This window comes from Mirounga leonina, unplaced genomic scaffold, assembly GCF_011800145.1.
Source record: "Mirounga leonina isolate KUSES-001 unplaced genomic scaffold, KU_Mleo_1.0 Mir_173, whole genome shotgun sequence".
NCBI lineage: Eukaryota > Metazoa > Chordata > Mammalia > Carnivora > Phocidae > Mirounga > Mirounga leonina.
The window spans coordinates 84,119,058-84,136,930 of NW_023270447.1; the positions used below are offsets into that span (position 1 = coordinate 84,119,058).

General features: G+C 42.8%; 1 protein-coding gene across 1 annotated transcript in view; it reads right to left on the bottom strand.

Moving 5' to 3' along the window:
* Positions 1–17,873, bottom strand: part of KAZN (kazrin, periplakin interacting protein) — a 1,036,992-nt gene that overhangs the window by 785,906 nt on the left and 233,213 nt on the right. The window contains exon 2 of the mRNA XM_035019741.1: positions 12,145–12,302. Coding sequence (XP_034875632.1) covers positions 12,145–12,302 — 158 coding nt within the window. The remainder of the gene's footprint in view (positions 1–12,144; positions 12,303–17,873) is intronic.

Genomic DNA, 17,873 nt, shown 5'->3' on the forward strand with positions numbered 1-17,873 from the left:
TTTAATGGCTCATCATGTTTCTAGAGTTATAGCACAAGTGCACACTTCTCACACTTGGTCACAGGCCCATTTGAAATCATCCTGTTCAAGCCTGACGTAGAGCCCTCTTAAAATATATCCTCCAGCTGTTCAAACACAGTCTGTCCTCTGTGCTTGGATAACGGCAGAAGAACACAATTCATGACCCTCTAAACAAACTGACTGGCTCAGTCTTTCCAAAAGAGAATGTGCAGGAAGCTTGCTAATTAGGACATTTCAGACTCTCATTTCCAAAAGATCAAATGTCATCAAGAGTTATGCTAAGAAATCTTCTGCTACTTGGCTTTGTTTATGTGGTAGATTGATTACACTAATGCGCCACGCTTGATACATCCTTTTGGTGGTGTCATCCCAAACTGACTCTGGGTTAGGTAATTTGACTGGTTTTGGCCAATGGAATAGTAGCAAGTCTGATACAAATGTAGACTGGAAAAGTGATTGCTTTTGTCCATTTGTTCTTTTTCTATGGACCCTGTCACCTGTATGAGAACACTGCAGAGTTAGCCTGCTGAGCGGATACTGGAGAGATGTGGAGGACAGCTGAATCATGCCAGCCAAGGGCATCTTAGACCCACCAGGCCCCAGCGACCACAGATGTGGGAGTGAGACCAGTCAAGATCAGCCATGCCTGCCTGTATTAGCAAAATTACCCAGTCAATGCAGACTTAAAGAAGTCAATAAAAGGTTATCATTTTAAACCACTTAATTCTGGGATGATTTTTTTTTTTTTTTACGTGGCAGTATTTAACTGATACAAATCCATGCCATGATTTTCATTATCAATCTTATCATGAGTCTGTTTCTTTGTCTCATACTTTCCGAGGAAACAGAAAGAGATTGTAGGTGCATATCAGTAATCCAAGATAAGAATGTCCATTCTGAAGTATCCAGGCTACTAAGCTGGCCAAAAACGACTGCGTTTCTTTCAGGTCCACAGGAGTAAGTGAGAACTTGGAAGAGCCAAGTCACCATCTCACTATTAAACTGCTTTAAGGGGCACCTGGGTGGCTTCGTCAGTTAAGCGTCTGCCTTCAGCTCAGGTCACTATCCCAGGGTCCTGGGATGGAGCCCTGTGTTGGCCTCCTTGCTAGGCAGGGAGCCTGCTTCTCCCTCTCCCTGCTGCTCCCCCCTGCTTGTGCTCTCTCTCCCTGTCAAATAAATAAATAAAATCTTAAAAATAAATAAATAGTGTCATTTGCAAATATCTTCTCCCATTCTGTGGGTTGCCTCTTTGTTTTGTTGACTGTTCCCTTTGCTGTGCAGAAGCTTTTTATCTTGATGAAGTCCCAAAAGTTCATTTTTGCTTTTGTTTCACTAGCCTTTGGAGATGTATCTTGAAAGAAGTTGCTGTGGTCGATGTTGAAGAGGTTACTGCCTATGTTCTCCTCTAGGATTTTGATGGATTCCTGCCTCACATTGACATCTTTCATCCATTTAGAGTTTACCTTTGTGTATGGTATTAGAGAATGGTCGAGTTTCATTCTTCTGTATATAGCTGCCCAATTTTCCCAGCACCATTTATTGAAGAGACTTTTTTCCATTGCATATTTTTTCCTGCTTTGTCGAAGATTATTTGACCATAGAGTTGAGGGTCCATATCTGGGTTCTTTATTCTGTTCCACTGATCTATGTGTCTGTTTTTGTGCCAGTACCATGCTGTCTTGGTGATCACAGCTTTGTAATATAGCTTGAAATCAGGCAACGTGATGCCCCCAGCTTTGTTTTTCTTTTTCAACATTTCCTTGGCGATTCAGGGTCTTTTCTGATTCCATACAAATTTTAGGATTGTTTGTTCTAGCACTTTGAAAAATGTCATTGGAATTTTGATCGGGATGGCGTTGAAGGTATAGATTGCTCTGGGCAGCAGAGACATTTTAACAATGTTTATTCTTCCGATCCATGAGCATGGGATGTTTTTCCATCTTTTTGTGTCTTCTTCAATTTCTTTCATGAGTGTTCTGTAGTTCCTAGAGTACAGATCCTTTACCTCTTTGGTTAGGTTTATTCCGAGGTATCTAAAGGTTTTTGGTGGCTATTGTAAATGGAATCGATTCTCTAATTTCTCTTTCTACAATTGCATTGTTAGTGTATAAGAAAGTTATTGATTTCTGTGCATTGATTTTGTATCCTGCCACATTACTGAATTGCTGTATGAGTTCTAGTAATTTGGGGGTGGAGTCTTTTGGATTTTCCACATAAAGTACCATGTCATCTGTGAAGAGAGAGAGTGTGACTTCTTCTTTGCCAATTTGAATACTTTTTATTTCTTTTTGTTGTCTGATTGCTCTTATTAGGACTTCTAGTATTATGTTGAATAATAGCGGCAAGAGTGGGCACCCTAAAAATTAAAAAGAGAGCTACCCTATGACCCAGCAATTGCACTACTGGGTATTTACCCCAAAGACACAGATGTAGTGAAAAGAAGGGCCATATGCACCCTAATGTTCATAGCAGCAATGTCCGCAATAGCCAAACTGTGGAAAGAATGAAGAGGCCCTTCAACAGATGGATGGATAAAGAAGATGTGGTCCATATATACAATGGAATATTATTCAGCCATCAGAAAGGATGAATACCCAACTTCTACATCAACATGGATGGGAATGGAGGAGATTACGCTAAGTGAAGTAAGTCAAGCAGAGAAAGTCAATTATCATATGGTTTCACTTATTTGTGGAACATAAGGAATAGCATGGAGGACATTAGGAGAAGGAAGAGAAAATGAAGGGGGAGAAATAGAGGGGGAGACAAATCATGAGAGACTATGGACTCTGAGAAACAAACTAGGGGTTTTAGAGGGGTGGGGGCTGGGGGGATGGGTTAGCCCAGCGATGGGTATGAAGGAGGGCACATATTGCATGGAGCACTGGGTGTTATACGAAAACAGTGAATCATGGAACACCACATCAAAAACTAATGATGTACTGTAGGGTTACTAACATAATAAAAAATAAAATTTAAAACAAACAAACAAACAAATTGCTTTTAAGTGTAATTTACTAAGGAACAAGGGAGTGAAAGAACATGGAATATTAGCTTGAGCTGGCATCAAGGAGAAATGCGGGTTCTACTCCCAGATCTAACATAGGATGGGGATGATGGCACTCAGCAACACCATGCCTCAATTTACCTGGCTGCTCTACCTGGGAATGTTTGAGTTTCACGTGACTAGAAGCCCCAACATCTCTGCAGAGGAATTACTATTCAAAGCATAAGTGATTTTAGGATTATAATTATATGTCATCCGTTCTGCTCTCTATTATCTGACTAATGGGTGGGAGCCACAGCATTCAAAAGTACCAAGTTACTGATACTAAAAGAAAAGTCTGATATTGAATTCCATTATGGCAGAAAAAAAAAATTGGCAATGAAATTACCTTTCTAATTATGTCTCATTCAGACGAACGTTGTTTTACATTTCCTGAGTGCATGCCACCCGGGAAGGAATGCTTTGCCCATAGATAATCCATACAGTTACTAATCTCTAGGTCCATAATTGAGAACTGAATGTCGGCCAGGTTCTCTGTGGCAGCTATTCGGTTAAGCATGAGCAGTCTCCACCTCTTCATTTCTGTGTCTACATCTTCCCAGGTTTCCCTTCGCCCACCTGGCTCCTGTGTCTCATGTAGTTCAAACAGCTCTGATGCTAGCCTTCCTTTGTATGTCTCTATGTCCACGGCATCTAGCAAAAAAAGACCGAGATCTTGGTTCCTCTGTGGACACCCACAGGCAAAAAAGAAAAGATTCTCCGTTCCTGAGGGACCAGTTAGAATTTTCATATTCTCTAAACTAAATGTAAATTTCTGGAATAAATAATTTGCTTAGATCTTTCCCAACATCTCAGGGGATCTATTTCCAGTTACCTCATGGAGTAGTATTAAGTACATAAGACTAAATTGAAGTACAAATAATAAGCAATAATGCATGAGTAGAGGTCACATTCTCTCCTTCCCTCCCTCTCCCGCCCTCTCCCTCCCTGAAGATCTCAGCCGAAATGTTGTGTTCAAAGGGAAAACATTTGAACCCTTATGTAATCTGGGTCCTAATGAATCTTTAGGACAACTACTGAAACTCGTAATTATTTGTTGACTCACATACTCAGAGCTACTGACTAGTGACGTACAAAATCCTTGAGGGCAAAGATCATTGTTTTTGTTCTCACCGTGGTTCCCCACAGTCTAGCACAGTGCTTGGCACATTATAGATGCTCAATAAATGATGAGAAAATGATAACTAAGATATATCTTGAGGACCAATTACGATTTATTGTAGGGCTTCAAACAACATGATTCTGAGACTGGAGGAGTTTCATGATCAATGAAAAAGGTAGCATTGGTTCTAAAAGCAGGTTTCTCAATCTCAACACTATTGGCATTGGGGCTGGATAATTCTTTGTCTTGGGCGGGGGGGTGGCGGCCATCTTGTGCATGGTAGGAAGTTGGGTAACAGGCCCGGCCTTTAGCCACCAGATTCCAGTAACCGCCACCCCCGCGCACAAAGCCACACCATCTGTGACCATCAGAAATACCTCCAGATACAGCCAAATGCCTCTGGGTGGGGCAAAAATGGCTCTCCTCCCCTCTCGGTCGAGAACCACTCACCTACAGGGTAATGGTGGGGTTGGGTACTATTTGTGAAGCCACATATTTACCAATATAACTACAGAACATCATGAGGAGGCTAGAATATCGAGGGATAAAGAATAAAGATTTCTGAAACCCTGTTCTTAGAACCCTATGCCTTCTAAGAGTCTGAAAGGATAGAGTTTAGCTTTAGGAAAGCATTGCATATTTATTAACGTTGTTAAAAATATTTTGAGTTAGGGGGCGCCTGGGTGGCTCAGTCATTGGGTGTCTGCCTTTGGCTGGGGTCATGATCCCAGGGTTCTGGGATCGAGCCCCGCATCGGGCTCCCCTGCTCCACGGGAAGCCTGCTTCTCCCTCTCCCACTCCCCCTGCTTGTGTTCCCTCTCTCGCTGTGTCTCTCTCTGTCAAATAAATAAAATCTTAAAAAAAAAAAAAAAATTTGAGTTAGGAGTGCTGTTGTATGTCTGAAGCCAGGTGTTAATCTGCTTCTTTCCCCAAATTACACCCCCCTTTCCCTCTATTTAATAACCCCTTCAGGAAGCAAATCCTCTGAGGGTCACCAGCTACAAGTAGGAAATCATTTACGCTTGCTTTGTGATGGGCTGGATGAAATGATATAAAATAAAGTCTATTTTATTAAAGCTTAACACCCAGTTTTCAAAATAGAGATAACAATACTCAGCCTCCTGTCGTTCTCATGGCTGAGAGGAAAAAAGGAGAAGACACTGGCAGAAGTGCTTTGTAAACAGTGAAGTGATCTGCAAATATCAGCCACTTCCTTCTCTGGGCTTCCAGGGCCCCCACGCACACCTTCCTCAGTATTTATCACAGGGCACTTCAGTGTCTGATCATCTGCCCCACTATATCCTAATCCCTCTGGAGAAGGGCCACTCTTCTGTCTCTCTCTGTCCCTAGAGCTCAGTGCGCTGCCAACCCCCGCCCTGGGACACAGTACCAAGTGTATTCGTGTGGAGTGCACAGTGGATTTATTATTGCCCCCATCTGTCCAGCATCCTCTCTCCCTCCTTCTGGTGACAATGGTCTAGGTGGGACCATCCCTCAATGTGCACACCCTCCCATGGTCAATGTGGAAAAGGTCCCATTGACCTAAGACATGCTGGTCAGACTCTTCCAAGAATTTGAATCTTGACCAAAGAGACACAAAGAGAGAAAACAGTTGGAGCCAATTTATCCCAACCACAGTATCCTTTTTTTTTTTTTAAAGATTTTATTTATTTATTTGTCAGAGAGAGAGAGAGGACAAGCAGGGAGAATGGCAGGCAGAGGGAGAAGCAGGCTCCCCGATGAAGCAAGGAGCTGATGCGGGACTCGATCCCAGGACCCTGGGATCATGACCTGAGCCGAAGGTTGACGCTTAACCGACTGAACCACCCAGGCATCCCATGAGCCACCCAGGCGTCTCAACCATAGTATCCTAAAGCAACTTCTCTTTAATTCCTGACACCTAACTCTTGCCTGTCTTTCCTGAGATGTGGTTCTCCAGCTTTTCCTAAGGTCAACCCTGTTTGCTTCCATCCAATGTTACCCTTGTTATATGTTTTTTTAAACTAACATCTTCTTTCATGAAGATAGAAAATTTTTCTTTTTAAAAATTTTTTTTATTTAAGTTCAATTTAGGTAACATATAGCGTATTATTATTTTCAGGGGTAGAACTTAGTGATTCATCAGTTGCATATAACACCCAGTGCTCATTACATCAAGTGCCCTCCTTACTGCCCATCACCCAGTTACCCCATCTCCTCCAGCAACCCTGTTTGTTTCCTACAGTTAAGAGTCTCCTCATGGTTTGCCTCCCTCTCTGTTTTGTCTTATTTTATTTTTCCTTCCCTTGTTATGTTAATCAGAGCTAGTCTTTGTTGCTGAGGACCAAAAAACCCTACTGGAGTCCTCAGCCCTAACCTTCTTTCCATGATTTTGCTACTATTTCAGATTCCCGCACTATACCATGGACCATCAACAATCAGAGCAGCATAAATTCCAGCATATTATCATTTAAAATGTAGATCACTGAAACAAATACATAGTATCTAAAAATGGGGCATAAAATTTCTGTGGTGTGAAAATAAATTCCCAAGTTTCCCTCTAGCGCCATATGTACGTATCCATGGAAGCCATACCAGTTTGACAGAGACTATTCCGTTCAAACATGACCCATCCTGATGCTCCTTTCCTTCACAGTACAGCAATGGACAGGAACCCAGTTTTTCCTGAGTCTCAGTTCCAACTCGACCCAGATCTTTGCATGTAAATACTGAAAGCATGAATTTCAGTGTTTCAGAACCTTCCCTAAAATTCTGCCTTATGGGTTTTACAAAGAGGCAGAGGTCTCAGAGGAGGTGACCTTTCATTATTAATGTAAGAAATACCTAGACTCAAGCTTATCAGAGGAACAGCACTGCAATTTTATGTGTCGCCCTCCGTTTGAGCAGGGAAGGGGACTCTAGGGGCTCTGTAACCGATGGGATTGCATCTAAGCCTGGCAATGCCTACAGGTTCAATTTCATTTATTAAAAAACAAACAAACAAACAAACAAACTTTAAAAGATCAAAATCACCATGGCAGAATAGGAAGTGGGCTCGCACAAGTTATACAAGAAGCCGCAAGCTTCGGACCTCCTGGTTTCACAGTTTGCATCTGAGAACAGAAAGTAAGCACTGTCTTTCTGAATGCACAGGACGGATGGGTAATGGAGCCGCGGATTACTGGAGGGGATAAGCTGCGGCTCCTTTGAATAATCCCCTTACCAGTGTAGCTTCCTAGTTAGGTGAACTAACCTCTTCAGCATCCATTTCAGTATTTCTTTCTCCTAGGACCCGTAAGAGGTGGAAATCTGACAGCATGAATAGACTTACACATATCCCTGGGGTGATTTTCTTCTGTTAAAAACTTTGCCTCTTGCCCCCGTTCTGTCAGAGTTTCCTCTCTGCTTGGCATAAAGTAGGGACATTTTGGTTCTTGCTTCCGCATGGGGTCACATGTCAAAAGCCACTACGAAAAACCTGTGCTCGGGGCGATACTATGAACTTGAGAGCCAAGCACACTCCTGGTGCCTCAGTTTGTGCGATTTCAGGGCAAGATGTCCCCTAGGGCTGTTGACAGGCTGGTGCTCCTGGCATGACCTTAAAGCCAGCTGCAGCTAGAAAGTCCCAGATACCTGCACTTGTCAAGACCACCAGGTCTATGCCCTGAGCACAGTGTTGGCTTCAGAAAGCACATGGAGGGATGGAAAGTGCTATAAAAGGGAGAGATCCTCTTCCAGTGTATGGCTGTCATGAATTTGTATCAAACACCTGATTCCCAAGGTCTCCTTCCCAAAACAAGCAGACAAGCCAACCCTCCCTCCCTATTTGTCAGGAGCCTGAGCCCTTTTCCCCTGGTGGGGTCTCTGCTCCAGACCACACTTCCCCATTTGAGGCCAGTCTAGAGAGTGACCGTGTCCAGGCAGCTCAAACAGTCCATCTACTCATGTTAAATTGGCCCGATCGTGCCAGAAATTAATCAGAAAGCATCATCAGCCAGCGGAGAGGAGTTTTCTAGACCATTCTAGAAAAGAAAATCACACGACCCAGAGGACCATCACACGGAATCTCGGATCCTGGCAGGAACCCCTTCTGCCTCCCAAACCCCAGGCTTGCCTCCTGCCGGTCACCCCACATCCTGTTGCTGCTCTCCCCCGCAGTTGGCGAGGGGAATATGCAGTTTTGGCAAATAGGCTTTCAAGTTCCCTGAACACAAATAAGAGAAAGAAAAGCAGAAGGGGAAAGGAAAGGAGAGGGGAAGGAAGGGAAAGGAGGCAGGGGAGAAAGGGGGGGGAATGTAGCGAAGGAGGAGGGGATGCTCCAGGTGGGGTGGAGGGAGGAGCAAAAGGAAAAGGGAAGAGGAGGGAAGAGCCAAGAAAGGGCGGGCCAGAGGATCAAGCAGATTTCATCTATTTTCCGCCGAACATTTGGCTTCTGCCAGGCCGTAGGCACACACTGGCTTAGAGAGGATGGTTGTGCGCTTTATTTTCGTTGTCCATGTCTTGCTTCCTTCCTTCCTAGAGATGGACCTGTGGGAAGAGTGCACTCGGGCCTTGGCCTCACTTAAAACAAGCTCCACCTTCAAATCCAGGCCACGGTCTGGGGAGAAGGGCCTCCTGCCTCCTTGCCCCGCACTCCGCACTCCGCCAGGCCCAGGCAGCGGGACACGGGCCCTTCCTCACTTGCTGTGGCTGCAGAGGGAGAGCCCACGGGGCATGGAAATTTCTCTGCCTTCTAGCGCCCAGCCTTCCAGGAGAGGACCTTGCTGCCAACAAAGCGATCTTATCGTTTTCCCAAGCATTTGTTCACCCCTTAATAAATAATGATATTAGGTCTTTGGGGGGAAGGAGGAGAGAACTGCCAATAGGAGATTTAATTTGCTGTAATCAACCTCTCTTAGCATGCAGAGTCACACAGGGCAAGTAAAAGAATTAATCTCTACCAGAAAGAACGGCCTCTTCGGTGTTATGAATCTAATCACTCACGAGGCTGAGTCGGCACTTTGGGTTTAGCCAGAGCACTCAGGAACAAAAGCCACAAGATCAGGTTTCCAATGTGGTCTGAATGGTACACGTCATTGAATTTGGGGGCCTGCGGACTACAAGGGGAATGGAGTGCAAACAGAGGAGCCCTGCCTCTTTGAGACACCCCTGAAACGCTCATATAGACATGTAGGGAATTAATAAACAACTGCGGGACTCTGGACTGCCCATGTGAGCCGTTCCATTCTCCAGAATGCACTGTCACACCTGCCAATCATGTCCGGCACCCCTATTATACTTGGGAGATCTGTTTGCTCTGTGCATACTGTTTTATAATCCTCAGAGGTAGAATTTCATAGCCCAGCAATGCTTTTGCCTTTGACATTCTCCTAAGCAGGATTTATTGCTTCCAAGACAGATGTGACTTGAATCGATTATGCCTTTTAAGCAGCCACTCTCGAAAGTGGCCTCCAGGTTCTCTGGAATACTTTGCGCCTGACTTCATTCAACTCGCAGACTGATGTCAGGGCATTTCATCATAATCTAATGCTATTAAGAGTCCTCTGGGTGTGGAAGTGAGCAGGCTATTACACCAACCAAGTTAAGGGATGTGGTTACTGCTCTGTAGAAGCTTTCGTCCTCCAATACACAAATCTATCACGCATCTATTAATATCACAAAATGCAGCTGAGGGGTAGGAGGCACATAAAAGTTATATTCACATACTGTTGACCTCCCATTTATTGATGAACTTAGAATATGAAATAAGTACATTCATTCGTCTTTGCAATGGAGGTAAGAAGCAATGTCAAACCATGAATGGAAAATCACTGAATTTCCAAAAATGCTCGATAAAGAGTCTCCTTAGAAATCACATGTCTCTAGCTATCTCCTTCAAAACTGAAAACCACATATCACCCCTGACTGTACCCAAAAATCTTGGGGGTCCTTAGCATTTTATAAGTTTCACAACACTGATCTTACTGAGATGCTCTGAGCCTGGGGGCATTAGGTAACATGATTCTAATTGCCTTCAGCTACAGACCTAGAGATAACCACAAACAACGTTCCAAAAAGTTAGTGGTTTGGAGAGAAAAGAAATGAGGGTGGTATTTTTAGACCAAACTAATCACAATTTACCTCATCCTATATCAGTCTGAAAGACAAGAGGGAAGAGTCTTTGAACAAAAGTAGGCAAAAGAAATGGCGAGTCCAGACACCACACACTTCTACCTGACCTTCTGTTTTCTGCCCCCTCAGGAAGAGGACTCCTTCTGGAGGTGTGACTTTGGGGAATATCCATCATACCCTGCTCCATTTTATCTGGCTATGTAAGTGAGAAAATTCTAGCAGGCATTGAATGGGGATCAGGAGAGAATGAGGTAATAACACGGTCCTATACAGTAATCACATTAAATGGGATATTCTAGTCTCATTAGATAAAAAAGGGGAAAATTGTGATCAATACCACGAATGATAAAAATTGTCAAATGAATCCAAAATTCAGGGAGGGGAACGTTTTCTTAAGCAATATGGAACATTTCTGAAATCCTATTCTAGACACTAGTGAAGGAGAGAAAAAAGATGGCTTTTTATTTCCTTAGATTTTACAAACTAGAGTTTACACACTATCTCAGGAGAATCATTAGGCTAGTCCCCTTGGCTGGGGTGTGAGCTACAGGATTGGGTCCAGGCACTGAGGAAAGCTAACCCTTCCAAGAATAATTTGCCCTCTTTTATTTGGTAAATTGTTCTAAATCCACCCCCCCTTTTAGTTTTCCCCTGAGTCTTAAAATTGGCTGTTAGAGCTTCAGAATCTTTTGTTTTTCCACCAGACAGGCTCAGGAAGAAAGGAGAAGTGGAATGGGCTGCTCAGAATAAAGGGGAGAAGGGAGAACACTGAATAAAAATGACAGGCTTTGCATAATTTGGGTCCTCTGAACACAGTGGCTCAAAAACCCCATGGGGCAGCTTTAAGCATTGACAGGTGAGAAATGCACCAAGATCTTGCCAGTACAGGTCTTACTGGTACCAGACACAGGCTTCAGGATTGATTTAGAAAAACAAAACACAAACCACTGCCATGGTTGAAACAAAAGCAAAGAAACCACCGTTCAAAATCTGATACAGAGCGGAACCCAGGAAACCAGCCACCATTCTGACCTAAACCACTGTAGATCAGAAAACAAACTCAGGAGGAAAGCTCCGGGGCAAACCAATACAAAATCACCCAAACCAAAGACCATTTTTGGAAACATTTCTAGATACTGACGAGGTAGGAATGACAATGAAGTCTAGTTCAGCTTGGCTTCACTAACATCGAAAACTATCAGTTCTCCTGAAACACCTGGTGTTTGCCTACCAACATATCTGGAGAGACTCACCAACAAAGCCAGAAGGAGTACATGGATTACCTTTAAATATTTCAATAAAAGAGTGCAGAAGGAAAAACCTTGAAGAAGAATCTCAACAAAAGCGAACAACGAGCTAAATGCCTTCTGTAATTAATTCATTGCGAGCATTAAAAAAAACAAAAAACAAAAAAACCCACAACAGTGCTGATTCGCTTACTGGTGGTGCATCAAATGTACCAAAATATTCATTAGCTGCTCAGTGATGCTGTTTGGGATACATATTACTCTACTCCAGAGCCTTCGCCAGCTTTGATGCCTGCCAAGTTTGTATGTAAATGGATTTTTCACTTTTCCAAGGCTAATGAGAGATCTGTTAAATTCTCAGAAACAACACATATATTATTTTTAAGCCCTATTACTTTGACTTAAAACCAAGCTATTTTAATACTAGACCCCAAATAATTCCTAACCAGAAATCCAAGACCCAGTATATCAGAATGTCCACTATACGGCTGTTTATCACAAAGGTGGTTTCCAGGAAGTGTGGTAGTCGAACATTTTTGCACAACTTCTACCAAAAACAGCAACACAAAAAAAGATACCATGGACTCTATGTAGAATTTCCTTGTCAATCTCTGTACCTGAGCATCCATTAAGAGGTGCCTCATCAGTATCATGGAACTCTTCAGAGTCTCTTTCTCAGTGGGTAGAAAGGGGTCTTTGTCTTCTTCCAGTGCCTTCGACTTGGTGACAATAAAATGGGATATCTGGTCATTTAGGGTGTGGAGTGACTGCACAGCTACAGAAAAGAGAAAGAAGGAGAGAGTGATCAGAACAGGTGACTTTCAAAGAGAAGTTGACCGGTACTTTTAAAGAGAGAGGTGGGGGGGGTGCAGATAAGGTACAACACAGGCAGGTATCGAGAAACCAGTGCATCCACGAAGCTCTTCAACACGTACACATGTTTAAAAGCTAACAAGTATGTATTGAGCACTCTCCAAATACCAAACCTATATGGAGTGTTTGGGGATATAATGGTGAACAAAGGCAGACACAAGGCCTACCCTCATGGAGTGTCCAAGTCCTGTTGAGAAAACTGAAAAGAAACAATTTAGGGAATGCTTCCATGAAGATGACTTTGTGGTAAGTGTGTATAAATTACAGAGATTAGCAGGGCATGAGGGGACAGCCCTCGAGTAGATTTACATTTATGGTAATATACTTGGCTACTTTACCTCTAAGCAGATGGCCTCCATCATTCAAGTATATGAAGGGACAAAGGCCATGTTTTCCAGCCAATGCCACATGCGTGCTGGGAGGATTATTATTTCTCTATAATTCATGTAGCGCTTGCCATCTGACCTGTTATAAATTTTAAGATTTCACTTATTTATTATGCTTGTTGCCTCTTCCTCTACTTTCTCTACAGTGCACTCAGTAAGAGCAGAGATTTTTTTTTTCAATCTTTGTTTATGGTTATATCTCCAACAATGAGGGCAGGGACTAGCGAATAGGAGGTGCTCAGTAAATATTATTGAATTAATTTCCTTATTTCTCCTTGAATTCAAATTTCTTTCCTTATAGAATTTCTGTAAATTTCAGGTAAATTTATCCTCTTGAATCAAGAATAAGTAAAGCCTAGGCATTCTCAGGAAAACCACTGTACCAACCACAATTCTGAAGATGAAAGTTATCATCAAAAAACTAGTATACAATAGAATAACTCTGAGCCCTTCTGCTTCTGACTAGCAGGGAGTAAGAGGGTTCAGATTACCCTCTTGCCATAAATAACTAGAAAACTGTTTGATATCTTCCAAACAAGTATTTTTAGACTTTGAACAACAGACAGCGCAATACTGTGATGCTTTAGAAAAGGGGAGGAAAAAAAAGTTGAGTCCAATCATCACCAGGCATTCTGCAAAAAAGGGATAGCCAGACTTCAGCATAGGAACAGGAACCCAAGGACAGCCCAGTGATCTCACTGAATTGAGAAGACAGAGGCTGGGAAGGCTACCTTTGCTACAGTCTGCAAGAGAAAGAAGTAAGGAGGAGGGGGCTGCACAGAGATCTCCAGAAATCTGCAAAGGGGTCCCTTTGAGTTGTTGGCTGAATATCAATCCTGTGTGTGAGTAGGATGAAACCCTATGTGACCTGGCAAGAAAAAAATTCCAGGAGAGAAGAGTTATAGTCTGGGCAGCCGTAAGCCAAACAATTCCAAGAGATCTCACAGGGCCACAAACTGTTTGCAATAGTCTGGGCAGCCGTAAGCCAAACAATTCCAAGAGATCTCACAGGGCCACAAACTGTTTGCAAGCTCACCAGCCGAAGTGGATGGGCTTTGCTGGAATTCAGGGCATATTCAGTAAAGACTCCAGAAGGATCAGGCTTTAGAAATGAAGCTAAATGATCCATAGAATAAAGTTTACTCTAGGCCTAACCAAAAAGTTTAAAAATAAGCCCTGAAAGAATCAAACTGATTGGCAAGTAACTGAAATACCTGCCAGGAAAAAAAAAAAGGAGCATCTTTTGTGTGTAGAAGTATGACAAAATCTAGCACCCAAAAATGCAAAATTCATAATGCTCAGTATTCAGTAAAAAATTACCAGACAGGTAAAGAAGCAAGAAAGTGTGACTCATAGCCTGGAGAAAAATCAGTATATAGAAACAGACCTGGGGCACCTGGGTGGCTCAGTCAGTTGGGCATCTGCCTTCGGCTCAGGTCATGATCCCAGGGTCCTAGGATTGAGTCCCAGGATTGAGTCCCACATCGGGCTCCCTGCTCTGCAGGGAGCCTGCTTCTCCATCTCCCTCTACCTGCCTCTCTGCCTACTTGTGCTCTCTTTCTATCTCTCTGTCAAATAAATAAATAAAATCTTAAAAAAAAAAAAAAAAAAAAGAAACAGACCCAGAAATAACAAGTGATAGCATTAGCAAACATGGCTATTAAAACAGCTATTATGGATATGTTTTGCGTGTTCAAAGTTGTGAAATAAAACATAATTATAGTGAGGAGAAAAACAGAATATTTAAGTCAGAACCAAATGGAGTTTCTAAGAATGAAAAAGACAGTATCTGAAATGAAGTTTTTACTAAGTGAGATTAATAGCAGATTAAACAGTGCAGAAGAAAAAACCAGTGAACTTAAAATTATAGTAATAAAACTCTCTAGAATGAACGAACAGAGCCTCTTTGACAATATAAAGCTATCTGCCATACATGCACTTGGAGTCTGGAGGTGGGGTGGGGGCAGGGACAGAAATAATATTTGAAGAAATAATGGAAAGAATGTTTTCCAAATTTGATAAAATTATAAACATACAAATACAAGAATCTCAATAGACCCCAAACAGGACAAACACAAAGAAAATGGCACCAAGACATATTATAATCAAATTGTGTGTGCATGCACACACACACACACACAGTGAGAAAGAGAAAATCTTAAAAGCAGCCCCCAAAAAGGCATATTGCATTCAGAGGGACAAAGGTAAGAATGATGTCAGACTTGTCATAAGAATCTATGCAAGCCAGAAGATAATCTGTGCACCTTTAAAATACCAAAAGAAAAAGACACTTGTCAACCTAGAATTAGAATGCTATAACCAACAATATCTTTTGTAATGAAGGTAAAATAATGACTTGTTTTAGATAAACAGAAGTTGAAAGAACTCACCACCTCTACAGTAGATTTTCATTAAAAGAAATGTTAAAGGAATTTCTTCAGGCAGAAGGAAAATGGCATTAGAGGGAAACTTTTATTTACAAAAATGTAAAAAAGAATGCCTGAAAGGAGCACTATGTAACATAAAGACATTTTCTTTCTCATCTTTTAATTCTTTTAAATGATAATAGATGGTTGAAGGCAAAACAATAACGTATTGTGGGGTTGAGAACATATATAAAACATACGACAGCACAAAGAACACAAAGAATGAGAATGTTCACAAATACAAAAAGTGTTATATCATTTGAAGGTGGACTGTGTTGTTAGGTATGCATATTGTAAATCCTACAGTAAGTACTACAAATAATAAATAAATGATGGTTTTGAATTACGGAGAATCAAACTTGGAAAACAGAGCACAGTGTTGCAACTATAAGCCACAGAGTAGAAAGAATACAGGATATGACATCAGAGCAGTTCCTCACTACATAGGAAGACTCTCAAATCCTGTCCTGGACTGGGAGAGGACTTTGGCCCAAGCAGAGAAAGATGAACAAGAAAGTATGGGGCCTGATTCCTGCCTCTCCTGAATCTTCGTTCTCCGGAGGAGATGGTGAGAAGCACCCAGATAGAGTTGGGGATTTGAAAGCTAAAGTGACTTAACGTCTTACATCCTGCCCTAGGCATCTGGGCGGGGCATTCTGTCAGTGTGCTTGTCAATATGGGGCACCCAGGATTTGCACAGAAATGATAACCACATGGCCTTCTATGTCAGAGAGGATCTGAGATAGCATTACTGCCTTACTACCATCATCCCCCAACCTCCAGTCTCTTCTAGCATTCCGGGGGATGAAGACATTACCATTGAGTCCTGAAGTGTCCAGAGGGAGATTCATGGAGCAGATACACATCCCCAAGACAGGACAACACATAAGCCTCCTGAGAACCCAAAAAGAAGGGAAAGAGGGTAGAGAGAGCAATCTGAATTTATTTGCTATCTACCCAAAAAAGATACCAAGTTTTCAACCAGACATGACTGAGTTACCATCAGTGGAAATGTGGGCTCCAGATCGAAGCTGAGTTCTATTGTAGAAAGCTGAAAACAGTAACAACAAATGACTTTTTCAGTCTGACTCTAAATTTTGAAACCCTCTATATTTCTTGCCAACAGGAAACTTGGGGCACAGGTAAGGACAGCAATTGAGCAGGCATCCAAATAACTTACCCAGAGTCAAGGACCAATCTCTGGATGACCCGTGCTACATTTTCCACCACCATCCTGCCTTCCCTCCCCTTCCCTCCCAATACGTGGACATAAGGTTGTTTCCCTAAGTCATTCTGAGGATACCTCAGCTCCCAAGCTCTTTGCTTATAGACACACGGACACAGCTGTTCCCCAAACTTCTTACAGCTCTTCTTGGAAAGGAGAAAGTTTACATCCCGCAGTGCCCGGCATATTGTAGGTTCCCAATGAATGTTGGCTGTGGTTATTGTTAGAGATTTATTAGAGATACGAGGAATCTGAAGCTCAGAGAGGTTTACACAACAGAGATGAGACCCAAGGTCATAACTCTCCAATGCATGGTCTCACCATCTTGCCATGATACCTCACTTTGGATCCAGAATAATGTCATTAGAGACAACACCACAAGCAGAGTGTTATACCACCAACACCAGCCAAGTGGGGCACAATAAAAGTAAGGGGAGGGAACACATCTAGACTTTTTTTTTTTTTTTTTTTTTAGCAAACGTGAAACAAGCAGATGGCAGAGTGCCTGGCACACAGTAAACATTGCATGCGCTAAAAATGGCTAGGATTGGAGCACCCTCCTCGGGTGCTTCTTTACCTATATTCCTTGTACCTCTTCTCTCCATCACACGGTTCCTGCACTGATAATAATACTTAGCAGTAGAAGGAATATTATAGCGCACATCTACGGGCGGCACTATTTGGCAAGCACTGTGCTCTATGTTTGACAGGCACTGCCTCAATTAATCACCACGACAATTCTACTGAAGTAAGTGCTATTATTCTTGCTCCTAGTTTACAAATGAAGGAACTCCGATGAGGTGACTCACCCAAGATTACTACCTAGTGGGTGAGGGAGGCAGGATTCATACCTAGGCAGAGCCTGCGCTCCTAATCCCTACATTATACTCCCCCCACCCCCCCACCCCCGATCCTGCAGACCACTTGCTGCTCCATCCCCCTCCCACTGCTCTTCCTGGGCTAAGGAGCTGCCTGTCTGGTCCCCCATATCCTCCCACGCCATTCTCACCACTTCCCTTAGGACACAGCCAAGGGGCTCCCACTGATGTATTTCCACCCGGGGCGCCATACAGAGTAAGCCTCGAAGTCCAGCAGCAGACGGGGCATGGAGCGTCACCTGGTAAGCCCTTCTACTTTCCCAGGTGAAGAAACGGGCCAGTAAGATTACCCAGCTCCCCGAAGATGCTGAGGCAGTTTCTGAATGTTGACTCTGAAGCTTGTCTGCCTGGGTCTCGATGCTATCTGCCCCTCCAACTGTATAAGCTGGGATGAGTTCCTGGACCCCTCTGTGTTCCCATCTGAACTGGGGACAATAACAGGAACTCCTACATAGAGTTATCTGTGAATTAAATGAGACAGTTAGCATAAAGCACATGACATAGTATCTGTCGTGTGATAATTATGTACGAAGCTTTAACTATTACGATTATTATTCC